Source organism: Spermophilus citellus (genome assembly GCF_964194105.1).
Source record: "Spermophilus citellus genome assembly, chromosome: 4".
NCBI classification, from domain to species: Eukaryota; Metazoa; Chordata; class Mammalia; order Rodentia; family Sciuridae; genus Spermophilus; species Spermophilus citellus.
This window is the reverse complement of record NC_138185.1, coordinates 226,968,374-226,990,841: the sequence shown is the minus strand read 5'-3', so window position 1 is coordinate 226,990,841 and position 22,468 is coordinate 226,968,374. Positions and strand designations below refer to the sequence as shown.

The 22,468-nt window shown below is 53.9% G+C and overlaps 2 protein-coding genes across 3 annotated transcripts; one reads left to right on the top strand and one right to left on the bottom strand.

Annotated features, from left to right (window-relative positions):
• The first annotated feature begins 1,641 nt into the window (after window positions 1-1,641).
• Window positions 1,642-10,081, top strand: CDCA4 (cell division cycle associated 4). Its single transcript, XM_081292766.1, has 2 exons — window positions 1,642-1,844; window positions 7,322-10,081. Exon 2 carries the CDS (start codon window positions 7,328-7,330, stop codon window positions 8,051-8,053), a length of 726 nt encoding a protein of 241 aa, XP_081148892.1. The 5' UTR covers window positions 1,642-1,844; window positions 7,322-7,327; the 3' UTR covers window positions 8,054-10,081.
• A 2,758-nt stretch (window positions 10,082-12,839) lies between these two features.
• Window positions 12,840-21,838, bottom strand: CLBA1 (clathrin binding box of aftiphilin containing 1). 2 transcript variants are annotated; one of them, XM_081290248.1, is made up of 5 exons: window positions 20,934-21,838; window positions 19,524-19,669; window positions 17,861-17,990; window positions 16,206-16,322; window positions 12,840-14,987 (listed from the first exon to the last, which is right to left on the bottom strand). In XM_081290248.1, the coding sequence occupies exons 1-5, from the start codon at window positions 21,330-21,332 to the stop codon at window positions 14,823-14,825; spliced, it is 957 nt and encodes a 318-aa protein (XP_081146374.1). In that variant the 5' UTR covers window positions 21,333-21,838; the 3' UTR covers window positions 12,840-14,822. The 2 variants fall into 2 exon arrangements, with proteins under 2 accessions (XP_081146374.1, XP_081146375.1); XM_081290249.1 differs by lacking the exon at window positions 16,206-16,322.
• Window positions 21,839-22,468: the final 630 nt, after the last annotated feature.

Sequence of the window (22,468 nt, the reverse complement as noted above, 5' to 3'; positions counted from 1 at the left end):
TAGCCTGTCCATTTTTCTTGTCCCCTCCAAGTTTCAGCATCAAGGTTTGGCTGACTCTAGTATAACAAACTGGAGACTTGTAGGTGGGCATGGTGGTCACACTGTAGCCCCAACTACTCAGTAGGTCAAGGCAGGAGGATTGCTTAGGCCTAGGAGTTCAAGCGCAGCCTGGGCAAATAAGGAAATCTTGCTTCTTAAAAAAGATATTTAGGCAGGTGCAGTGATGCATGCCTGTAATCACAGTGGCTCAGGAGGCTGAGGCAGGAGGATCGAAAGCTTGAGGCTAGCCTCAAAAACTTAGCCAGACCCTCTCTCAAAATAAAAAGGGTTAGGGACGTAGCTCAGGGGTGAAGTGTGCCTGGGTTCAATCCCTGGTACAAAAACATAAAAAAGGAGGAAAAAAAGAATTAAGATTGATGATGCTATTTCTTCCACTTGGATGGAAGAAAAAAGAAAAAGGAAAAATTTTTTTTAATAGATTCTAGTTTTTGTGGTTAAATTTTCCTGAACACATTAATTACAGTTTCCTGAAAACTTGACAACTCTGATATCTGTTTCTGTTATCTGCCCCTTCCGCCACCCGCCCCATTTTTCCACCTTTTTCGGTCCTGACATGCCTTGTTAATATTTTATTGAATATTATTGGACACTGAGTGAAAGCAGAGTCCAGCTGCAGAGAATATTTTTGATCTCTGCAAATTTGGTGGGTGGAAAATGGCATATATCACTGCTCCAATTTGCGTTGAACTTCTTGTCACCTGCTTAAGGGTGTGTGTTATCTCTTTTGCCCACTTTCTACTGGTTTGGCGTCTTGTTTTCGTGCGCAGGACATCTGCGTATAGGGAACTGCATTTTCTGTGTGGGTCCGGCTACAAGCGTTTGTTTTTTACCGGACGTCGGACATGCAGAGCTTGCAAGTTCTCACAAGCTGGACTGCCACGACCTGAGCGAGCTGGCTCCTCCACGCCGCGCCTCCCCAAATGTATCCCCAACTGCGATTCTCTGTGGTGAACTGTGTTGACTTTGGAATGTGAAACCAACCACGCATTCCAGCACAATTCAGGTCCTGTCGCTCCTCTGCATCCCGCTGGAGGAAGCTGAGTCCCTCCCGGGGCCACAAGTCCCCCTTCCCCGGAGAGGCGGGCCCCTAGCGCGGGGCACACGGCGCGGCTGTCAGCGCCTCGGGCCTCAGGTCCACTCTTGTTTCTCCACCGCGCCGGGCGAGCCCAGACGTCGCGCACGGCTCTACAGCGAGCCGCCCCCGCCATCACGAAGCCGCCACTGCTCGCTATGCTCACGGCTTCCTTGCTGACGAGTGGGACGGGCGGCACGAGGCACCCGGGCCTCCACACGATAGCCCTGCACGTCCTCAGCTACCCTCCGCCCGAGAGCTCTCGAGAAGGAGGCGCTGCGCAGACGCGGTCCCAAGCTCGCGCGGAGACCTGGGAGCAGGAGGCGGGCCGGGGCGCGCGGAGACCTGGGAGCAGGAGGGGCGGGGCCGGGCGCGAGGGCACCTGGGTGCTGGGGGTGGGGCGCAGCGCAACGGGGAAGTTGGGGGCGGGGCCGGGCGCGAGGCCGTCTGGGAGCTGGGGCGGGGCCGGGCGTGAGGGCGTCTGGGAGTGGGAGGGCGTACGGCGCGGGGCGGAGTGGCGGAGCACGAGGGCCCAACGGCCACCGCCGCGCGGGAAGCTGTGTCGCCGAAGCCCCGCCCCACGCGGGTTTGAACGGAGCCCCGCCCAGCGCTCGGCCAATCGGCGGGCGCGCAGCGGCGCCATGGCGACCCTTTGTGGGCGCTGAGCGGCTCCCGGGCTCGGAGCTGAGCGGCGGCCGGCCTGGCGGCGCAGGTGAGCGAGCAGGCGACGGGCTTTGGGGAACCTCTGCGCGTGCCGAGCGCTCGCGGGGTGGGCGGTCGCAGCGGGCTTCCCGGCCGCTGCCATGTGCGCGCTCGTCGCACCGCGTCCCTTCGGGAGGGCAGCCGCCTACCGACCGGAGCGACGTCCTGCCGGCGGCCTCCTGCCCACCCGCTCTCGGTCCACCCTCCGTCCTCGGCCCTCTCCGTCGCCCCCCGTCCACCTCTCCTTCCTCCTGCTCCCACCCTGCCCGCTCCTGTGCTGGCCCTCTGGCCTCTTCCTGCCCGGTTTCTCTCCCGAGGGCGCGTGGGAGCGCTGGGCCTGCCCGGGGTCCTGCTGGCGGAGCAGCCGCGCCGGGGACCCTTCCTCCCCCGGGTGCACTTTGTTTCCCTTCTTATTTACCGCCCAGGGGGCGTCCCTCCGCCTGCTGCAGTGGACTGTCCTCCCTCTGAGCTGGTCGTGGGCTGCCCTGGACAGTCCTGCCTGTTCTTTTAGGTGGGACCCGAAAAAGCACCACAGACAATTTCAAAAGCTTCTCTCCCTAAAGTAGGGTCACCAAGGAAAAGGCTTTTCTGAGCACTTTCCGGAGATGCACTGGTCCCGACAGCCTCCGTGTTTTTTCCCCTGCTGGCCTTTGTGTCTGGCCTCTCAGTCCATAGGACTGAGGTAACCATTCTTTCAAATGAGCTGATAAAATTAAGATTAACGTCTTAGGAACTTAGTAATATGACTGCTTTGGTCACCATGTTTTCTAGTGAAAGACTAGAAAGTCAGCCATGACTTTTCTAGGGAGAGGAGCAGGTTTTATCTGGGAAGGAGGCCAGGAAGTTCCCCTCAGTTTGCCCCCGGAACCTGCTTCCAGGCATAAGAAAGTCTTATATCCTCTGAGCATCAAAAGTAATTGCAGCCAACTGGTAGGAGCTGTCAGCAGATGGTGGTGGAATGATGAACTCACATGCAGCCTCAGAGACTAGGGGGCTCTGCACTTTCCCACCTTGTTACATCCTACCTGTTTTTTTTTTTTTAATGATATATTTCACCTGAATCTGATTGTGTGATAGAAATTGACATTTTTAGCATTTAAGCCCAATATCCATAAGAGTGGTTGAGATAAGAGCCAGGACTGTCCCTGACCACCCAGCCCTCCTGATCAGAATATGGGGGTCTGAATTTTCAGCCACTAAGAACTGCTGCTAGAGTACAGTATGCAGCTGGGGGCGGTCCTGGTCTGTCTCCCTTGGGTTGCTCCAGGGGAGCAGTTACAGTCACTCCCCTTGCTCCTGGCTAGCTTCTGCTTTGCCTTGCTGCCATCTCAAGAGTTCCTTTGTTCACCTGGCCCTGTCTTCAGGCCTGTGCTTGGCCTGGAGGAGGCCTGAGGGTGGGGGTGGAGGGCTAAATCCTGATGGTGTTGGCTGTTCTGAAGACACCAGTTGGTGGGATTTGGGTCATTTAACTAGACGTGGAAAGACTCTGGCTTCGTGGGAAATAAGGGAGGTGTGAAATAGCTACCGTACTCTTTGTACAACTTTGCAGGAAGCCAAGCTCTGCAGCCCACAGGGTTTTGCATTGGAAGGGCTAAGCAACCTCAGGGCAACCACAGTGAGTTGTTCCCAGACTAGGCCAGCTGAGGAGGATCTGTGTTTCTTACCTCTGCCCCAGACATCCTTTAGGGCCGGCCAGTCAGAACCATGCTTCATGCAACTTGGTCTCTGACAGAGATTCTGAATAGGGGTTCCTTACAAGTCTCCTGGGCCCACTGTTATCCCCTTATTCTGGATCACAGGTTTGGGGCAATAGCACTTTGGGGTCATGAAATTGTAAAAACTGCCCATGAACTCTTTTTTGTAATAGTAAATGTTGGGTTTTTTTAATATTGGAATAACAATATTCCCACTTTCTTGGGATTAGGAGCACTTGAAGTGGATGATATTATTAAAGTGCACAGAAGGAGATCTGGCACACCTTACATGCAGAAGAGGCATTTGCCAAAGTGGCTTTCAGTTTTAATGTGGTAGCCCTTTACCACATCCTTAGCTGACTTATTTACTTATTTTCTTTGTAATCAAAGTATAACTTAATACAATAAAATGAACAGATACAATGCAGTTCAGTGAATATTGACAGATATGTGCCCTATGTTGCTGAGGGGTGTGTCCCCACATCCTAGAGTCCCTCTGCCCCTTGCCAGCAGTTGCTACCCGCAGCAGCAGCACTGTCTGCTGTGTATTGCTATCTCGCCCACTAGGTTGTAGACTCAGGTGGGTCATGCACTGTGTATTTCAGCATAGGACCTTTGTGATCCATTCCTGTTGTTAACAGAGGCCTCTATGTTTTTTGTTGCTGAGTTGTATTCCATGTGAGACTACACTGCAGCTTATCCATTAGAGTCATTTTGGGGGGGAGGGTAACTTGGGATTGAACTCAGGGGCACTTGGCCACAGAGCCGCACTCCCAGGCCTATTTTGTATTTTATTTAGAGATGGTCTCACTGAATTGCTTAGCAATTTGCCGAGGCTGGCTTTGAACTCGTGATCCTCCTGCCTCAGCCTCCTGAGCTGTAGATTTGTTTTTTTTTTTTTTTGGGGGGGGGGGGTGCCAGGGATTGAACTCAGGGGCACTCAACCACTGAGCCACATCCCCAGGCCTGTTTTGTATTTTATTTAGAGACAGGGTGCCACTGAGTTGTTGAGCGCTTCACTTTTTGCTGAGGCTGGCTTTGAACTCACTATCCTCCTGTCTCAGCCTCCCAAGCACTGGGATTACAGGCATGCACCACTGCACACAGCAACTTGTTTATTTTTAATGTTTAAAGAATGTCCTCAAGCTGGGGCTGTAACTGGTGGTAGAACCCTTGCCTGGCATTCTCAGGGCCCTGGGTTCCATCCCCAATACTGGGATGGGGGAATGTCCTCATCCCAGGGTGGTAAGAGAAGGCTAAGGGCAGAGTGTGAGCCCAGCAGAAGCATGGATGTGGAACAGGGTTACTCTGCATGTAGAGCAGTGAACTTAGAGAACTGGTAAAGCAGTAGGGAGAATTTTCCAGCATATGTGCAAACATTAATGCAGAATAAAATTGGTAGGGTGGTTCAGTCCTCCCAAAAAGCAGCTCGATGTGTTCAACAAGTGCCTTTCAAATGTTTCTGCCCCTGTCCCTGGTACTAATCCAGGAAACAAGGGTTAGGAAACCAAGTGCCAGAACCATTGCAACACCTGAACTTGGAAACCATTATTACCTGTGACAAAAATCTAGGTGTAGGTGAGTGATGTGGCCTGGCCAGGTACAGCTGCTGTGCTCCTGCAGACTTTGAGTGGACACCTCCCCACTGTGGGGATCAGCCTTCCATCCAGGCAGAGCTGGCAGTGGACCTGCAGGGAAGGGCTGGGAGGAAGGGACCCACGGGTGACTGGCTTTCTCTGAGTGCTTAGGATTGGATTGTAGGATGTTGTGTTCCGTGCTTTTTGATTGTCAGCAAGCTGTCTCAGCAGCCAGGCAGGTGAGAACTGGTGGTGGATGTGTAGGAGCTGCTATAGATAGGGGACAGTTCCACCAGAGACGGAGGCAAGGGTGGGAGGAGGGCTATTTGTTTGCCCCTCTCTGACTAGTCCAACTCTGCAGCAGGGACAGAAACTAGAGCAGCTGTTGTTTTTATGTGTTGGCCGGTGCCTTTGTTAGCAAGTTTGGAGTTTAATTTTTTCCCCCAAACAATTTTTTTTCTGTGGTTTGACATAATCTTATATTTTCTTGATAAACTTGACCATTTTATACCAGTGATTTAAATGTGATTGGGTTTTTAGAAACAATAATTCTGTAAAAGTTGAATTTGCATCTAGACAAAGAACTTGAATGCTATAATACCAGACGGGATAGAGTGTAATGTGTCTTGGTGATGAGCTCCTGTTCATTTAAGAACCGGTCCGCTGCTGTGTGCGGTGTGGACCTGTGTAGGTGGTCATGCCACTTTGCTGCTGGGGAAAACCATGGCTCAGGCTTAACTCTTCAGTTTGAAATTCTCTAGACCCACAGCAACTGGCACAGAGGCCCTGTGTGCGTGACCCTGATGCTCCAGGTGGGTGCCAGGGGCAGTGGGGAGTGGGGTCCTCTACAGTGTAGCACACTTGCCCAGGTGTAGATCCCCTTCACTCCAGGGATTTCTTGTGCCTGCCCTGCATGGCCCTCCCACCCCTTAGTTTGCCACTGCATAAATGTCAAGTGAGATCCCACAGGGTGGTGGTCTCTTGGCCTCTCCTCGGCCATCCCCAGCTGAGGGGACTGTTTCCAGCATGGAGCTGTTAGGTGTGAACACTGTGAATGTTCTTGTATACGTTTATACACAAACCTTGGCTTTCATTTATTTAGGATAAATGCCCAAGGGGTTACTTTAGTTAATAAAATTTAAAAGTGTTGCAAGCATGGGAGGTGATATCTAGGACTTTGAAAGGATATTCAGAAGGACAGGGGATCTTTTCCTGTCCTTCCCAGGGTAGAGCCAGCAAGAGAGTCACCACCAGGCTGTCCTGGGGAGGGACACTTGGCAGCTGGTTCTTCCACACTGTAGAGCTTACCTACCGCTTATTCCTGGGCCCTGTGTGGGGGACAGCACATGCCTCCCACATCAGCTCCCCAGAGCCACCCGGCTGCACTCCAACCACAAGGAGTCATTGGATTGAAAAAAAAATCCTAAAAGTTTGCATTTTTAAAAGACTCTGAATAGTTTGATGAATTTATTCATTTATCTCGAGTTAGTTGAAATAAAAATGTTCGGCTCCTGCACGAGCATGGAAGGAGAGCCCCAGGTAATCACTGTGAGCCCCAGCTGTGCTGGGCCACTGTGTTACACAACATGAGAACAAGGGGGCTTTTCGGGGCCCTGGTCCCTTCTGAAGGTGCTGCTGTGGAGCCAGGTAATGCCTGCCTGCTGGAGGACATAGGCCAGCGTTCTGATCTGTGCATCTCTGGAGTACGATTTCCCAGTGAGCCGTCTGCCATAAGGGACCATAATTTTGTTAGTGAGCTCTCGAAGGGAAGGAGCAGCCCTTCTAAAACATGTAGGACTTTATCACTGGTGAGGATCCCATAGCTAATCGGTTTTGGAAGGTGGACAGTATTGTTGATGTGGTCTGCAAGCCCTGTCCTCTCCATGGCTCTGTGTTCTGTGCCTCACCGCAGAGTTCCTCTTCTTTCACAGGCATGAATGCGTGGATTGTTTCATGCAGATTTTGAGCCTGGGTCTAAGAAATAAAGTTTCTTCTATTTCTGTTCATTTTTCTGTGGGTAGAAAAGTCATGCTACAGCCTTAAGCTTTGTTGTTGCTGACAGTATGGCTATGCGTGTATCACAGACACAACGCTGCCTTCGAGGACATGCCTTTGTGCCCGTATGCAGATGCCCCTTCTCTCTTTGATGAGTGTCCTGGGGGCACTGTGCCAGGGTGCCAAGATGTGCTAAGTGGCGTCTTCCTTGGTTCCCACAGGGCACAATGTTTGCACGAGGACTGAAGAGGAAATGTGTTGACCAGGAGGAAGATGGGGAGGGTGCCTTGGCTGGCTTTGGCACTGTTCCTGCCTATAGCCTACAGCGACAGTCGCTCCTGGACATGTCCCTGGTCAAGCTCCAACTCTGCCACATGCTGGTAGAGCCCAACCTCTGCCGCTCAGTCCTCATTGCCAACACAGTCCGGCAGATCCAGGAGGAGATGAGCCGGGATGGTGCATGGCGAGGGGCAGCACCCCAGAGTGCAGAACGGGTGCCGCTCGACCGCCTTGTGTCCACGGAGATCCTGTGTCGCACAGCAAGGGGGCCAGAGGCAGGGTGCCCTGCTCCTGACCTGGGAGATGACCCCTTGCAAGGTCCAGTTTCTGAACTTTCCACAGTCAGCTCAGCACAGGTGCCAAGGAACACTCAGAGTAGCCTTTGGGATACAGGCAACCCTCGAGAAAACAGAGGAAGCTTTCAGAAGTCTCTAGATCAGATATTTGAGACCCTGGAGAACAAAAGTCCCAGCGCTGTGGAGGAGTTGTTCTCAGACGTGGACAGTTCCTACTATGACCTGGACACTGTGCTGACAGGAATGATGGGTGGCACTAGGCCAGGCCTCTGTGATGGGCTCGAGGGCTTTGCTTCGGCAGCCTCACCTCCCGGCTCCAGCTGCAAGGCCGACCTGGCCGAACTGGACCATGTGGTGGAGATCCTCGTGGAAACCTGAGGCCCCCGGTGGGCCACGGACAAGGCCACATGCCCCAGAGAGCTTACCTGATATACTGTGGCCCATGTAGAAATGCAGGGCACCAGTCCTGTGCAGAGTTCTCACCACTGCAGCCTGCGTCCTGGCCCTGTGGGGCAGTCTGTTGAGAGTGTCCTGGGACAGACTCAATGGCTCCAGCTCTGGCAGCAGAGGCCCGGGCTGGGAGCTGGAGCTCTCTGAAGGCTCCTCAGCCCTGGGCTAGGTGGCATCCCACAGCCCCAGGCCCTCCCTGTGCTGGCTGCACCTCCCGCGGAGATGTCGAGCCACAGGCTGCATTCAACCAACCTCATTAAAATCTAGATAGGTGAACTTTTAAAACTCAGTCTTACATGTTTGGGGCAATATTTTGTCTTTTAAGATATATTTTTTAAATGTTTTATACTCTTAGATTTTTGCAGCTATTTTCTTAAAAGTCTATTTTTTGTATAAACATCATTTGCTGCTACATTAGAAACTTGTATAACCTGAACAATTGCAGTAGTGTATTTCATTGTTTGAAGGTTTAAATGGTCATTTCCCACACTCTGATGCAGCAGCATAAGCTTTCTATTTTCTACTTTGGTTGTTCGCAGGACCCTTATGTCATGTTCTGTGTTACAACAGAGGATGCTTAAAATGAGAACTGCATGCAATTAGAACCCTCTTCACTAGACCTGCTCTGAAACCGTGTCTTTTTAGACTTAGTGAAAATAATGGAGGGTTCTATTTATGCCTATTTATATATGTAAATACCACTGGAGGGGAAGGTTGGGTATTTGTGTGAAATCACAGGCACCATTTGATCTTAAGAGTCTGGTGTCTCAGCTGTGTCTTCCTTGAGGTGGTCACAGAGGGCGCCTCCCATCTGTTCCCAGCACAGTCCTAGCAGAGCTGTGTGCCCTTTTCAGAGCATACACATGGGCTGCTGTGTGCCAGGTATGTGTTTGGAAAGAGCATATGCCTGTGTGCTGTTGGTAGAAATGCTTACACCTGCTCTGTTAAATTGGTGCTAGAACAGAATTGTAAGGTTAAATTTAAGTCCAGAATGAAAGAACTCTAATTCATGTCCTCTCAATCCAAAGGGTCACACAATGAAGGGAGCTGGTGTGGCCCTGTGCCTGGCTGTCACATCTCCAGATCCTTGTTGCCTGCCATACACGGGTTTCCTCGTGCCTCTTCTGACCTCCCATCTCTGAGCCTGACAGGCATGTGGTTTTCCTTTGTGCATATGACCATATTTGTTTGTATCAACATGACAGTGATGGATGTAAACCTCACTTTATTAAAAATATCCAACACACAAAATGGGAGTGGTGTGAACTTCACCATGTCATCCTTGTTTTGTTTTCCTCGTTGGTTTCAGTTGTAATGTCCGTCTATGGAGGTAGGGAAAGAACTTCACTTGAATGCATTAAATAGTCAGTGGATGGTTTTTCTTTTCCTAAGCTTGGCGGGCTTCTGCCAGTCTGCGGTCCAGGGATCAGGCAGCGTCACCGTAGCAGGACTGGCCGTCTTTGGATCCACGGAGGGCCGCCTCCTGGTGGTGAGAGTGCTGCTTCTCCTGGAAGCAAAAGGGTGCCTGCCGATAGCTGAAGCAGTGTTTGCTTTTTTTGCAGCATTTCTATTGCAAATCTCATGTGTTCAGTTTCAGAGGTGACTGCAAGGTATTGCTGGCATGGCAGGCTGGCAAAAGGTAAGACGGAGTGAGGGAACCGGCTGTCCTCGCGCACGGAGGCCTGGTGCCCCAGTTCCTACACCAGGCAGCTGCCTCCCCTTGTCTACCGGGTGGTGAAGAACCTACGGGACTGGGCAGTGTGGTGGTTGTTGGTGGTGGAGAGCCCCTCAGCCAGTCCCCATTCCCCGGGCTTATAGACCTAGGCCTGGGAAGGTGCCTGCTTCTGCAGTAGTCTCCGTGGCTCATCCATTGTTTTTCAGAAATTTCTGGCTAAGTTTCATCATGTGTATGTGTTTTTTGAAGATGTAGATATATAAGTAATTGACTGGAAGCAGTTTTCCAAACATTTGGTAATTTTGTTTACAAAATATCTATATAATAAAAAATATAAATTCCAGTTATCTAAACTCTGTAGTGTTTTGTGGATCTGACTCCAGTCAAACCCTGACCCCTCTACCCTGAGGGGTCAGGGTATTTGGTTTTCAACTTAGTTGACAGGTTCTTGTACGGCTAGAGTGCATGCTGTAATACACAAGTATCGAGGTGGGGGCCCAAGACCAGGGAGCTTGCTGCAGAAGCCTTGGGAAGCAGCCCTCCTGCAGGGTTTTACACCCTCAGCCTTGGAGACCCTTTGCCTTGGAAGTGCATTAGATTTTTAAAGGTTGAAAAGTAAAGCACTGATTTTAAGTATGAGCACCAGTGCACGGCTGCAATCCAGCCACTCCGCAGGCTGAGGGCTGGGGTGTGCTCTGTGGTGTGCACCAGGGATGAGGAGAACAAGAGAGCCTTCCACAGTGTACTGTACCGCACGTCTGCCCAGGTTCTCAGTAGAGGCAAGAAGGGCAAGGCTGAGGCGAGTGGTGACTGTGAACTTCTTTGTAGCCCCTCAAGGCACTGCAAAGCCCTGCAGGGTCAGCCGTGGGGAGCACTTGCCTGCAGATGGAACTGCACTGCGCAGTCCTCTGTTGAGGTTCAGCCTGGCCACTCCCACGGAGCCCCACTGCTGCTGAGGGCCCTGCTCCCCTGCAGGTGACCATTTCTGGCCCATACACTTCATCCTGTGCTGCCCAGTAGGCAGTAAGCCCCACTACTCCATCTGCCTTCCATGCCTCCCGAGTGAGCTTGTGCTGCCCAGCTGGGATGCCAGGCCATTGGCTAGTGGTTTGCTTCCCAGCGTTCCCAGAGCCTGCTGACCAGCCAGGCCCACCTCTTGCTGATGATGTCAATGCCTGAGCAGGAGAATGGAGAACCTGATGGGGGGTGGGGGGTGCTGGAAAGCTCAGAGGAGGCCCTAAGAATGAGGTGCTCAGAGCAGACTCTTAGCACGGCTGCATGGGGGGTTGCTGCCTCTGTGGGCTGTACCTCGTCTTTTTTGTAAAAATCCCCCAGATGTGTAAATGGCAGCTTGCAGCAGCCTTGGGGCTAGACACCGTGTTCCTGCAGTCAGAATCTGGTTGGACCTGCTGACTTGCTGCTCTGCAGTCAGCAGGGCTGTGGGGGACCCACAGGTGAAGCCCAGAGTGAGCTGAAGATGCCACTGCAGCTGGACTCAGGGCAGAAACTTGGATGGGACTGAAACATGGGTATCTTGCTGCCTCCATAAGTGGCTTCATGTGCTCTTGGCACCTGGTGCTCAAGAAAGCTGCCATCCTGCCTGTGTTAAGCTGGGGGACAGGCAGGGCCCAGGCTCCAGGGGAGCAGATGGCCCTGGGCACCCTGAACTGGAGCAGGCCTGATTCTTGGGAGGCTCTGCCAAGCCCTCACCTCCTTCCAGCTCAGGCTGTTGGCCTGGCCCCACTGGGTCAAGGCACCAAGTAGGACACACAGCGGGAGCATGGGCCCATGGAGGTACCAGGTGCATGATCTGGTACCCTAACACACTCAGCCCGTGTGGTGCCCATCATCTCCTCTCCAGCCAGGGTGAACAAGACTGGGATATGGTGCACTGCCCAAAGCCCAGCCCCTGGTGAGGAATGAGCGGGGAAGGAGCTTTCCCTCTGGGCCAGCCTGCTGTTGCTGTGGGAAGCTGTCCAGGGTGGTGTGGGAGGGGCATGAGCAGCTGGAGGAAGGGTCAGGTGAGGGCTGGGACTGGCTGGGGTCCACTGGCACCCAGCACCCAGGGTGTCTGAGTGTCTGAGGACCCTTGCTTGCCCCGCCCCCACATTCCTGTGGTGCAGCTTCCTAGGGAAGCACCTGGCCTTTCTGTGCTCTTCCCGAGGGCCACAGGGTCACAGCTCCTGCCAACACCTGGCAGGGGTCCCCTTAGCCACAGCCTACAGTTCCCTGTACTCCATTGGAAGGACCCAGAAGACGGGCTGTACTTCAGAGTAACTGAGGCACGCTGTGCCCACCGAAAGCCCCTTGTTCACACTTCACATGCTTCACGTGCAGCAGAGGGGCTGTATCAGGCCCTTGAGCCTGTTGCCTAGGTTGGCCAGTTGTAAATACTGTTCGTCTTTTTTGTTTTTCTGAAATGTGTATATATTTATTTTGGCAGTGCTGCCAAGGGCCTCACACATGTGAGGCAAGTGCTGTAGTGCCTTTGAGCTACTTTCCCAGCCCCCTGAAATAATTTTTAAGCTAATCCGAGCTATAGAGGCCATTTTCACCTTAAAAATCTGGTTAGCCTTAGAAAATAGAGCATGTTTATACATTGACAGTTCCATAATCAGGAAATAATTCCTGAATATTCTCTAATACTCAGCTCATGTTCAGACATCTCTGCCCTAATTTACTCCCCTGTACCACAAAACAAAAACAAAAACAAAACAGTTAAAAAGGACATTTGGGACAGTGTTTTTTTGTTGTTGTTGTTTTTGTTTTGGTACTGGGAAATTAACCCAAGGGTGCTGTATCACTGAGCTATACCTCCTGCTCTTTTTTAAAATTTTGAGGCAGGACCTTGCTAAGTTGCTGAGGCTAGCCCAGGCCATCCTCTGCCTCAGCCTCCCAAGTCAATGGGATGATGTCAGGCTACCTTTTCAATTTTTAAGAACAGGTTTCAGGGTTGGGGTTGTAGCTCAGTGGTAGAGCGCTTGCCTAGCAAGCATGAGACACTGGGTTCGATCCTTAGCACCACATAAAAATAAATAAAGGTATCATGTCCATCTACGACTTTTATATATATAAATTAATTATAAAATGAACAGGTTCCATGCAGTGGAGTTCACAGCATACCCGAATCGCACCCCCTGGGTGATGGTTTATTGGAAAGACTGGTCACACAAGCAGGGTGTGGCCCTCCTTGCCTCACAGCCCCCTCATGGGCCAATGTGCTGCTGCTGTAGGCAGACAGCCCAGGATTCGGCATATCCCCATGCTGTGTGTCCCTGTTCATTACTGGTTCTTCCAGTTAATCTTAATGGGAAAATTCGTATCTACAAAGGTATGTGCTGTTTTCTGCATGATGGATGGCTCAGGCCTGTTAGCAGTGTGTCGCCTCAAGAGTCACGCTGCTTTGTAGTGGGAACACTTACAATCCAAGAACGTAACTGCTTGTGCGGTGGGTCTCCCGAGGGCTCATCTGGTGGGAGACGGCACCCTTGCCCCTGTAGCCGCATGCCCTTGGCTCCTGTAAGGGTGGCTTCTCTGGTCCACCTGTGCCTGGGGTGTGTCACCCAATGGCGTGCCCAGGGCTACCCCAGGTGGCAGGTTCCACCTGGCTGGTGGATGGCAGTACTCCCTCATGCATGTGTACCACCCGCCTTTACCACTTGTTTGTGGGGGCCATGCGGCCCATTCCTCCCCTCTATTGGGGAGCAGGCCACAAGGAAGTGGGCCTGCAGATGGCCGGAACTGGCCATCCCTGGTAAGTGCCCAGTAGCGGGGCTGGGATCACACAGGCTATGTCTTGGGGGCACCTCCATGCCGCTCTCCATGCAGGCTGCACTGCACTGTGCTCCAGCCGAGCGGGCAAGGCCCTTCCTTCCGCCCTCACCAGCAGGCCTCGGTGTCCTACCCGCACTTCTCTGAGCAGAACTGATCCTTTGGGCCATTTGTGTGTGTGTGTTCTGAGAAGTGTCCCTCCAGGCCCTTTGTCCACCTGTAATTGGTGACCCTGCTCCTGCAAGGTCCGCATTCTCCCTGCCGCCCGCCTCCCTCTGCTGTGCAGAAACTGCCTTTTCCTTTCTGTGTGCTGGTCCACACGTCCTCCGGTTAAGGGCGAGTGGTCAGAGCAGCTTTCCTGACATCTGGTGCCATGGAAATGATCTGAGCCACCCTTTTGTTGTGGGCCACATGGTGTTGATGCACAGCCACCTGGGGTGACCAGGGACAGCCAGCTTCCTTCCTCCTGGCGGGCACAGCAGCTATCACCTGCACCTGCATCAGTGGGGTCAGGTGAAGGGAAGCTGGCACCTCCTGAGCAAGTTGGTCCTAGAGTGGCCTTGGTACAGAGACAGCAGGGGCTCTACCTGGAGTGCCAGCCCCCAGCATGGCCTCTGTAGCCCCTCCAGCCTCAGGTCTCCCCTTCAGGACAGAATGTTGTCATCAGTCCTTGCAGAGTCAACCAGTCAGCAAGAGCACAGGCTTACTGAGGCCCTTTATTAAGTAAAGCTCTACAAAGTCAGTGCTGCCCGCTTGGCCCTTTCCTGGAAGAAAACCGTCTATGCAGGAGATGCCCAGTGAAATACACTTGACTACCCACCTGGGCCTCCAGGGCTGGCGCAGTGTGGCCTCCCAGCCATCAGAAAGGCCTGTCCCCAAGGCCACCAGTGTGAATGCGGTTGGGGAGTGCTCATGGCACTTCCAGGAACAACACAGAAGCCCAGGACCTCCTGGGACCAGGTGCCAATGCTGTTTCTCAAAGTGCAGCTGTCTCTTCGGTGGTATTTCAGTACATGCCCCACTTTGGGCCAGGTCTGGGATCATCCCTGACACACTCCACCAGGAGCAGGTGGCATCTGCTGGGCAGGCCGCAGTGCATCCAGAAACTCCTCCCCTCTGCTTGGGGACTGGCTCTGCCCAAGACACCCCATGCTTCCTGATCAGACCTGAGGCAGGGGTTTTGAAAGATCCTAGGAAACCAAACCCAACCAGTGAGACGATGTGAAATGCCTACACAACATACTCCTGTTTCTAGCACACATCCCTGTTTAAAAATGCCAGCTTTAGGTGACGTGGAGGGAAAACCTTCTTTTCCTGTGGACTTGTGATGTGCCGCCCGTTTCCATGCAGGGGTGTCTTCAGAAAGAGGCTGTAGGTAATCAGGCTCCCCTGTCTGCTGCCAGGTGTCCCTGAGAGCTGAGAGGAGGGCAGCAGTCAAATACAAGTGCAGGTGACTAGAGGTGCCAGGTTGGCATCTGCCCTGCCCACCTCTGGCCCCTCAACAATCTCTCCTTGGTCACCATGATCCTAAAAACTTCATTGTGCAGTGCAACCAGAGAAGTGCACAGCACTGGTGTACTGGGACCAAGGCCACTAGTGGCCCACCTATCCCTGGCCTTCTCCCCACTGCAGCGAGCCACTGCTACCTGACTTCCCAAGTGAAAGGCCAGCTTTCTTACCATTAGCACTAGTAACTGAACCCAGGGCATCTACTACTGAGCAACACTCCCAGCCCTTTTTATTTTGAGACAGGGTCTCATTAAATTGCTGAGGCTGGCCTTGAACTTGGAATCCTCCTATTTCGGTGTCCCAAGTGTTGGGATTGCAGGTGTGTGCCACGGTGCCAGAAGAGCTGGTCTGTTTCCTAAGTAGGTTCCTGGCCCTTATCCTGGGTCTGGTCCCCCTACCCTCCATGCTCCCAGCCTTGCAGTTCCCACATCGCAGCTGCTGTTGGACCTCCTCATGTGCTGGCTACTATAAATGCCACAGCTACAGACAGGTAACCTGTTGTGCTCAAAGACAAATAGTGTCTACCTCGAGGCTTCTTCCAAAGAACAGAGGGACCCAGAGTCCTCTGGGGCCTCTGACAGACCTGTGTGTGTTCATGCAAAGGCCTTCCTGGGTGCCTGCATACCTGGCACCATGTGCCAGCTGGCATCAGCTGGGTGGCACCACACCTGCCCCAGACTCCCTCGGAACCTGGCTGCAGTGTCCTCCCACAGAGAGCTGTGCCTCACTGCTGGCCCTCCCTTAGCAGATCTGTAACACACACTGCCCAGTGCCACGCTCTCCCACCTCCCACTCACACACACAGCCCTGTGGCTGGGCCTGGCCACCTGCCCCTCCTGTAGCACCTGATCCAAGCTAGGCATGAGACACCACCCCAGATGAAAGAGAGGGCTTCTGGAACACAACCTTCCATCTGCCCTTCTTCCTGCCTCGAGTCTCACTATAGGCGCCCACCCCTGCCCAGGTGGGAGATCCAGGGCTACCCTGCCTGCGGTGCAGCCTTCCTACCTGTGCATTCTAAGTGCCTAGGCATCAAAGAAGAACAGAAGCCAGGCACGGTGAAGACACAGGGGGTGTGTGCAGACCCAGCCTTGCCTCCTGAGGCCTCTCCTGTGGGGTGCTCACCTTCGTCTGGATCAGGGCTTTGCAGTGGGGCAGGTCGAAGGTGCTGAGTGCCAGCAGCTCTTCAGGACCTTTGAGGTCAGGACCTTCTGAAATGTGACCCTGGTCTCTGGAAGGACTCTGAGGAGACAAACCTCTATGTCACACAGCTGACAGGGTCACTGTTTCCTCTCACCTTCTGTTTTAACCCGAGCCCCTCTACCTTAATTCTGGACATGCATAGGCCCTGGGAGGGTCAGACCAGGGCCCTCCCTGCTCAGCGCTGCCACCTGCTGTCTATCGTCTGGTTCAGGGGCAGCCAGACCTGCCTACTGTGGTTCTAGTGTGTCTCCCAGAACTTCTGTACTGAACACACAACCCCAAGTTCACAGTGTTGATGGCACTTGGGGTGATCGGGGTGGAAGGAGGCCATGAGGTGCGGCCCTCCTAGCGGCACTAGTGGCTTTATAAGAAGAGAACTGAGCTGGCGTGACTGCTCTGTCGCCTTGTGATGGCTGGCACCATGTTAAGGTGCAGCAAACAAGGCCCTCACCATGCCAGCACCATGCTCTCCTGGGCTTCCATACTCCAGAACCATGAGCCAAACAAAATTCTATGCTTTACAATTACCAGGCATTTTGTTATAAATAGAAAATGGAGTACGACGGTGTTCAACAGAAACGCCCTCACGGCCACCTGAAGGATGAGCACCCACAGCCTGCCACCATGGTAGCTGTCCTGCCTGAGCCTCCCCTCCAGAACCCCCTGGTTCTGTTTTCCCTGCACCACGAGGCCTCCTGACCAGTCAGCATGGCCATCGTCCACATGACTATCTTCACTGGGGCCATGAGGCCAGCCTTGTCGGCTCCTTTTTGAGTTCCATTTTAAAAGTTTCCACCTAAGAATGGAGGGCTGCGGCTGGGGCTCAGTGGTGGAGCACTTGCCTAGCACGCGTGAGGCACTGGGTTCCACCCCTCAGAACCACATAAAAATAAATGAATAAAGGTATATTATGTCCATCTACAACTAAAAAACATTTTAAAAATACTCAAGAATGGAAAAAGATATGTTCTATATTGACTGCTGAAAGGTGGCCCTGTCACTGTTTCTTGATGACACAGGCCTGATGTGTGTATCCTGGGCTTGGCTGGCTCTGGGCTGCTCCTGCCTCATGCAGCAGCAGCTCCTGTCTATGAGACTACCTCTGCCCATCATGGTGCACACTGGCCATCCTCCACATTCCAAGGGCCTCTCCCTCTCAGTCTCATACCTGTGCCCATACTGGAACTTGCCCTTGTCCCCCTCAGCAGGCCCTGGCCTAACCCCAGCACCTCCTGCAACACCTGAGGTGCAAGCACACCTTGGTGCAAGCACACCTGCAGAGTGCTCCCGCCCATGCTCTGAACTTCATGGTATTCCACCTCCACACATGGCACCTTCCTCCTCTCCCCACCAAGTCCATGTGCACCCTGTCTCCACATCTCCACCCACTCCTGCAGGACCCCGCACCAGTGTCCAGGTGCTGCCCACGACAGGCACACCCACACCCCTCACCACCAGTGGCCTTCTAAGTAGTCAGTGGCTTCTGACCTCGGGACAGTTGACCTTCCAGTGTCATTTTCTCCACCACCCTCCCTGTCCTGGGCCCAGTGAAGTTTCCACCCCCTGAACCACGTCACCTTCTGAGCAGCTTCTATGCCAAGAACCAGGAAGAGCTTCTCCTGGCAGTGAGACTGGCTCCAGAGGCATCGTGAAGCAGACATGGTGCTGGTGTTCTGAAGGGCTCGCCAGACTTTTCTAGATTCAGAACTGGAAAATAGATGAAGTCACTAAAGATGAACTTGAAAGCCTTCTGAGCAGGTCAGGAAGCCCAGTCTCACAAGCAGAGGAGCACCTGGCACAGGTGACACTAGATGGCCCCCCTTCAGGGGCCCTGGCCACCTCCTTCACTCAGACACACACCCCTGCGGTCAGTGTTCCTGATGCTGCCCTGCCTCTTCTTTCCACAGTGCGTCCCAGCACAGGAGGCCTGTTCTCATCAGGGAGTGTCTTCAAGGCCAGATGTTTGCTGTCTGGTTCACTATTACAGCTGTGCTGGCCACAAAACCCATGTTCACAAACTAGGAAAACACTGAGGGCTCAGAAGAATAGATGAAGAAACAAACAGGGTATGGTCACCATCACCACCAGACACTGGGGCAGAGGGGCCTGCTGGTCAGAAGCTTTAGCCCTAGTGAGGACATGGTGGGTATCTGACAACAGGGGAGCAGATGGGACATGTTAAATGCCTAAATCATTTCCCAAACATGCCAATGTCTCGGAACATGCAAACAGGGTTCTTCTCCAGCCCAACAACATTCACCACCCTCTCCTGAGCGTCAGCCCTGCCAAGATGACTCTAGAACCACTGTGCCTCTAGGGAATGGTCTGCCAGTGCCACCCCGCAACCCTATGGCCTGAGGGGCCACTCTTGAGGCAGGCTCTCCCTGGGGCTGTGCCAGGCAGGAGCAGCACACACAGGGAGACAGGCATGAGGACAGTGGAGGCCACAGCCTTTTGGGCTCCAGGTGTCTCTCCCCAGACCACTGTAGCAGGCACACTGGGAAGGTGCTGGGTTACTGCACGGCAGTGGCCATGATGGGTCAAGCCAGAGCTCTGAATGGCCTGCAGAGCTGTGATAAAGCCAGGCCTGTCCAGACATGCACAGACCCCCATGGCTTGCTGACCTGGCCTTCCCCACATTACTGAGGGGCAAAGAAGCCTGCTCATCTCACTTTCTCCCCTCCTGGGGTCTTAGGCCAACTTATCTGGAGCATCTCAGCCCTTCACTGTCTCACCCTGGAGCCTGCTTCTGTCAACAGGTGCTGGAAGCATACCCTTTCAAAGCCACTGTCGGCACCCACTGCCAAGTGCACCTGATCTCTCTGGGAGCCCGTAGCCCTGCAGGCAATACTGGAAGCACATGGCCACCCGTGGGTTAGTGGATAGCTTGTGGGTGTTTTCTACAGCTCTGTGGCTGAGGCTCATGGGGCTGCCAATGACCACTCAACCAAGTACACCAGGGCTGCTCTGGGGCCCACCATCCCTCCCATCCTCTCCTGCACTTGTGCTGAGACACAAGAGGGCTGGCACCTGGGCCAGCTTGCTCAAGGTGTGCAAGGTCAGCACTGCTGGAGCCTCCAGCTGCGCTGCCGGCTCCCCATAGGACACGGTAGCCCATAGGAGGCTACGGGGGCAGTGATCTCCAGGAGACACGCACAGAACTTTGTGCAGCCACGTTATCAAACAACCGTGCAGGTACAGTGCTGCCATGGGGTTCTTAGCTCTGTTGGTGTTCATTACCACAGTCTGTGTGCAGATGCAAGGCCAGGGTCTTCTTCACTGCTTATGTCCAAGAAATGGTCTAAGGTGGAAACATCTTCAGGTGCCTGTTCAACTGTGACTTCTTGAAAAGCAAACCTAAATATGTTCTCATACCTGAGAACAGGCTGGAAAGAAAGAACATTCCAGAATCAAGAGAAATACAGGCATTTAGGTCACATATTCTGAGTAATTAATTTTGATACAAAAGAAACCTGAGCTCAACTGTGCAGTCAGTGCCACCATCACTTGACACAGCCTCTCCTAAAACCTCTGTTCTCTATAAAATCACAGTGAAAACCACAGAGCTCACAGGAGGTGGGTGAGGGCACAACTCAGAGCTCATTGGAGATGCAGGGAAAAGGTGGCCTTTCAAACACTGGCACAATTTTTCATGTGAGCTGGCTGAGAAGTTCACACATACAATGGAAACAGCCTCACCTTGAAAAGGCCCTGAGGTTTGCAGGCAGCCAGGTGAGGGGTCGGGGACAGTCTGAACTGGGTAGTTCCTAACGCCAGGTGGGATGGGGGTGGTAAACCAGGTGCTGGTAGTTATCTGAGGTGTGCAGGTGCAAGTTTTATGTCTATCAACATGCCTCAGCTCTGTGGGGTGCAGGTGTTCCATTTGCCTAGTGTTTCCTGCAAAATTCCGGTATGCTCAAATGTTCCTTAGTGCATCAATTGCATTGGAAAGGAGTCCTAGTTTTAAAACAAGTGTTACAGCAGAACTGACTGTCCCAAGAGCGGGTCTCACTGAGGGCCAAGAAATCACTGGTGTAGGAGAGTTTGGATTACCAGCAATACCTTTTACTTCCCTCCTGACTATTGAACTTATCTTTTGTTCCCTGGTGTGTGTGGTGAACCATCTGGGAAGAGATGGCAAAGAGAAACAACAGAAGGAGGAGAATGACCAGAAGAGAGGAGCCAGAGGAGGCAAGGATGGGCACTGAGTTCTGAGGAGCAGACAGGATGAGGGGCTGGGGCTCAGCTGGCCAGCTCCAGTTCCAGGGCCTTGCACAAAGCTATATGTGATTGTGTGACTTTAGGACTTGGGACTTTAAAGCCAGCAGATTCAGAAAAAGAGCTTCTTCCCCATAGACTCTGAATGAGGCCACACAAGTGCCACCTCTGCTGATGGGAAGTGGTCATGGAAAGTGGCCCAGCTTGGGTTGCCCCCACCTGGTCTTGCCCAATCCATTTCTGCAGGCTCTGCTGTCAACTGGTTCCTTCTCTGGCCTTGTGAGGACAGGACAGGCAACCCTATGACAAGGGATGAAGGCCAGAGAGAAGAGGTCCCTCAAAGGCTGGTAGCCCCCTAACCCAGTGCCTGATGCCTTTGAGAGGTCTTAGGGCATTTCTCACTCCGTCTGGTGACAAAGACCACAGAAATACCTCTGAAGATGGGTGGGAAGTGATTCCTGTTGCCCCGGATCCAACTTCCTTTAAGGCAGGAGTTCCTAGTGGCTGAGGATCGGTGGGTCTTTCCAGGAGTTCAAGGGACTGAGGGAGTCCAGACTTGGCTGAAGATTCTCTAAAGCCTTCAAACTCCCCCCACGTGCTGCTGAGCTCCCCCGCGTCGGTACAACTAGTGGTGCAAGTCGGAAGTCCCTCTCCCGTTGGGGAGCTGCTGGCTTTCCCACCTGGCACAGACAGAGGACCCTCACTGCAGATCCTTATCCGTTCCAAATTGTCACCACTCTGTCCTTCAGCTGTGTAGCAGTGGGAAACCTCGGCCCGTTCCCCTGTGAAGTCACTCACGGACTCTCCCCACCACTTCTGCCGGTCTTGCATCTTCGTGCGGCCAGGCCAGCAGACCAGAAGAGGAGCTGCGCACGAGGCATACAGTTGCTGGGCTGAAGCTGCCCAGGGCTGCGCTAGACAGGGCCTGGGGTGCCGCGAGCCACGCTGTCGGGGCCGGCGCGGCTTCCGGGCGAGTGCCCACGTGCTGCTGTGTGCCGACGCCGCCTGGCCGCTGCTGACCAGTCCAGCACAGGGGCGTGTCCCGCGGCCAACCAAGGTGCCGGACCCGTAAGCCCACCGGCTGGACCGCTGCAGTCTGGAGCGCGTCTTGGGGGCCCCAACGACAAGGCGGGCTCCCGGGCTCTAGCGCCAGGCCCAAAAGGGAAGAAATGGCGCGGCGCTCTAGAGCCCCGGAGCGCGTCCCTGGCGGGAGGGCGAAGGGCAGCCCCACGCACTTCTCTGTGGCGGCTGCCCGCATCCCCTCCGGCCGCGCCAGTGTTGCCCGGCAACGGCGCGCGTCGGTCCGCTTCCGGTGCCGCCGCCGTGGCGTCAGCACGCTGCCGTGGGCGTGGTCTGCCCGCCCGGCCCCACCCCTTGCTCGCCCCGCACTGCACCTGCGGTGACCCCTAGAGCGATGGTGCCGCCTGGCCGGGTCCTACGTGCCAGCCCACGGGAGAGCTTCTCGCTTGATGATCGCGCGCCCCGCGTGCCTTTGTGCACCCCGGTGCATGCCCACATGGAGCGCACACACCGGAACAAGCAAACGCGGGCTGCCCGCTCCGCTCACCGCCGCCGCCGGCCCTGGGTCGCACTTTCTGGCCTTGGTCCCCTCATCCTGCTGCGTAGACGCTGTAGGGGCGATTGTGCTTCTGGGGAAGGACTTTTCTACCGAACTGGAGGCTCCCTGAGGACCAGGGACCAAGTCTGTCTTCCCAGAACCTATCCCTAAATGGCTCAAGGTTGTAGGAGAATGAGGGTCCACTGCCTGCAGAGCTCGAGAGGCACGATCCCCCTGTCTGTCACGAGCCAGCTCCCAGAGTAGGACTAGTTGGAGTGGGGGGACAGTCACCCCCTCCTGCTGCCACCTGCCCCAGCGTAAGGGCATTAATGAGTGAGTTTTGCCCTCTGCCAACTGCCTCCCTAGGCATTCCTGGTCTTTTCCCATCTGTCCACATCCCCTGCCCACA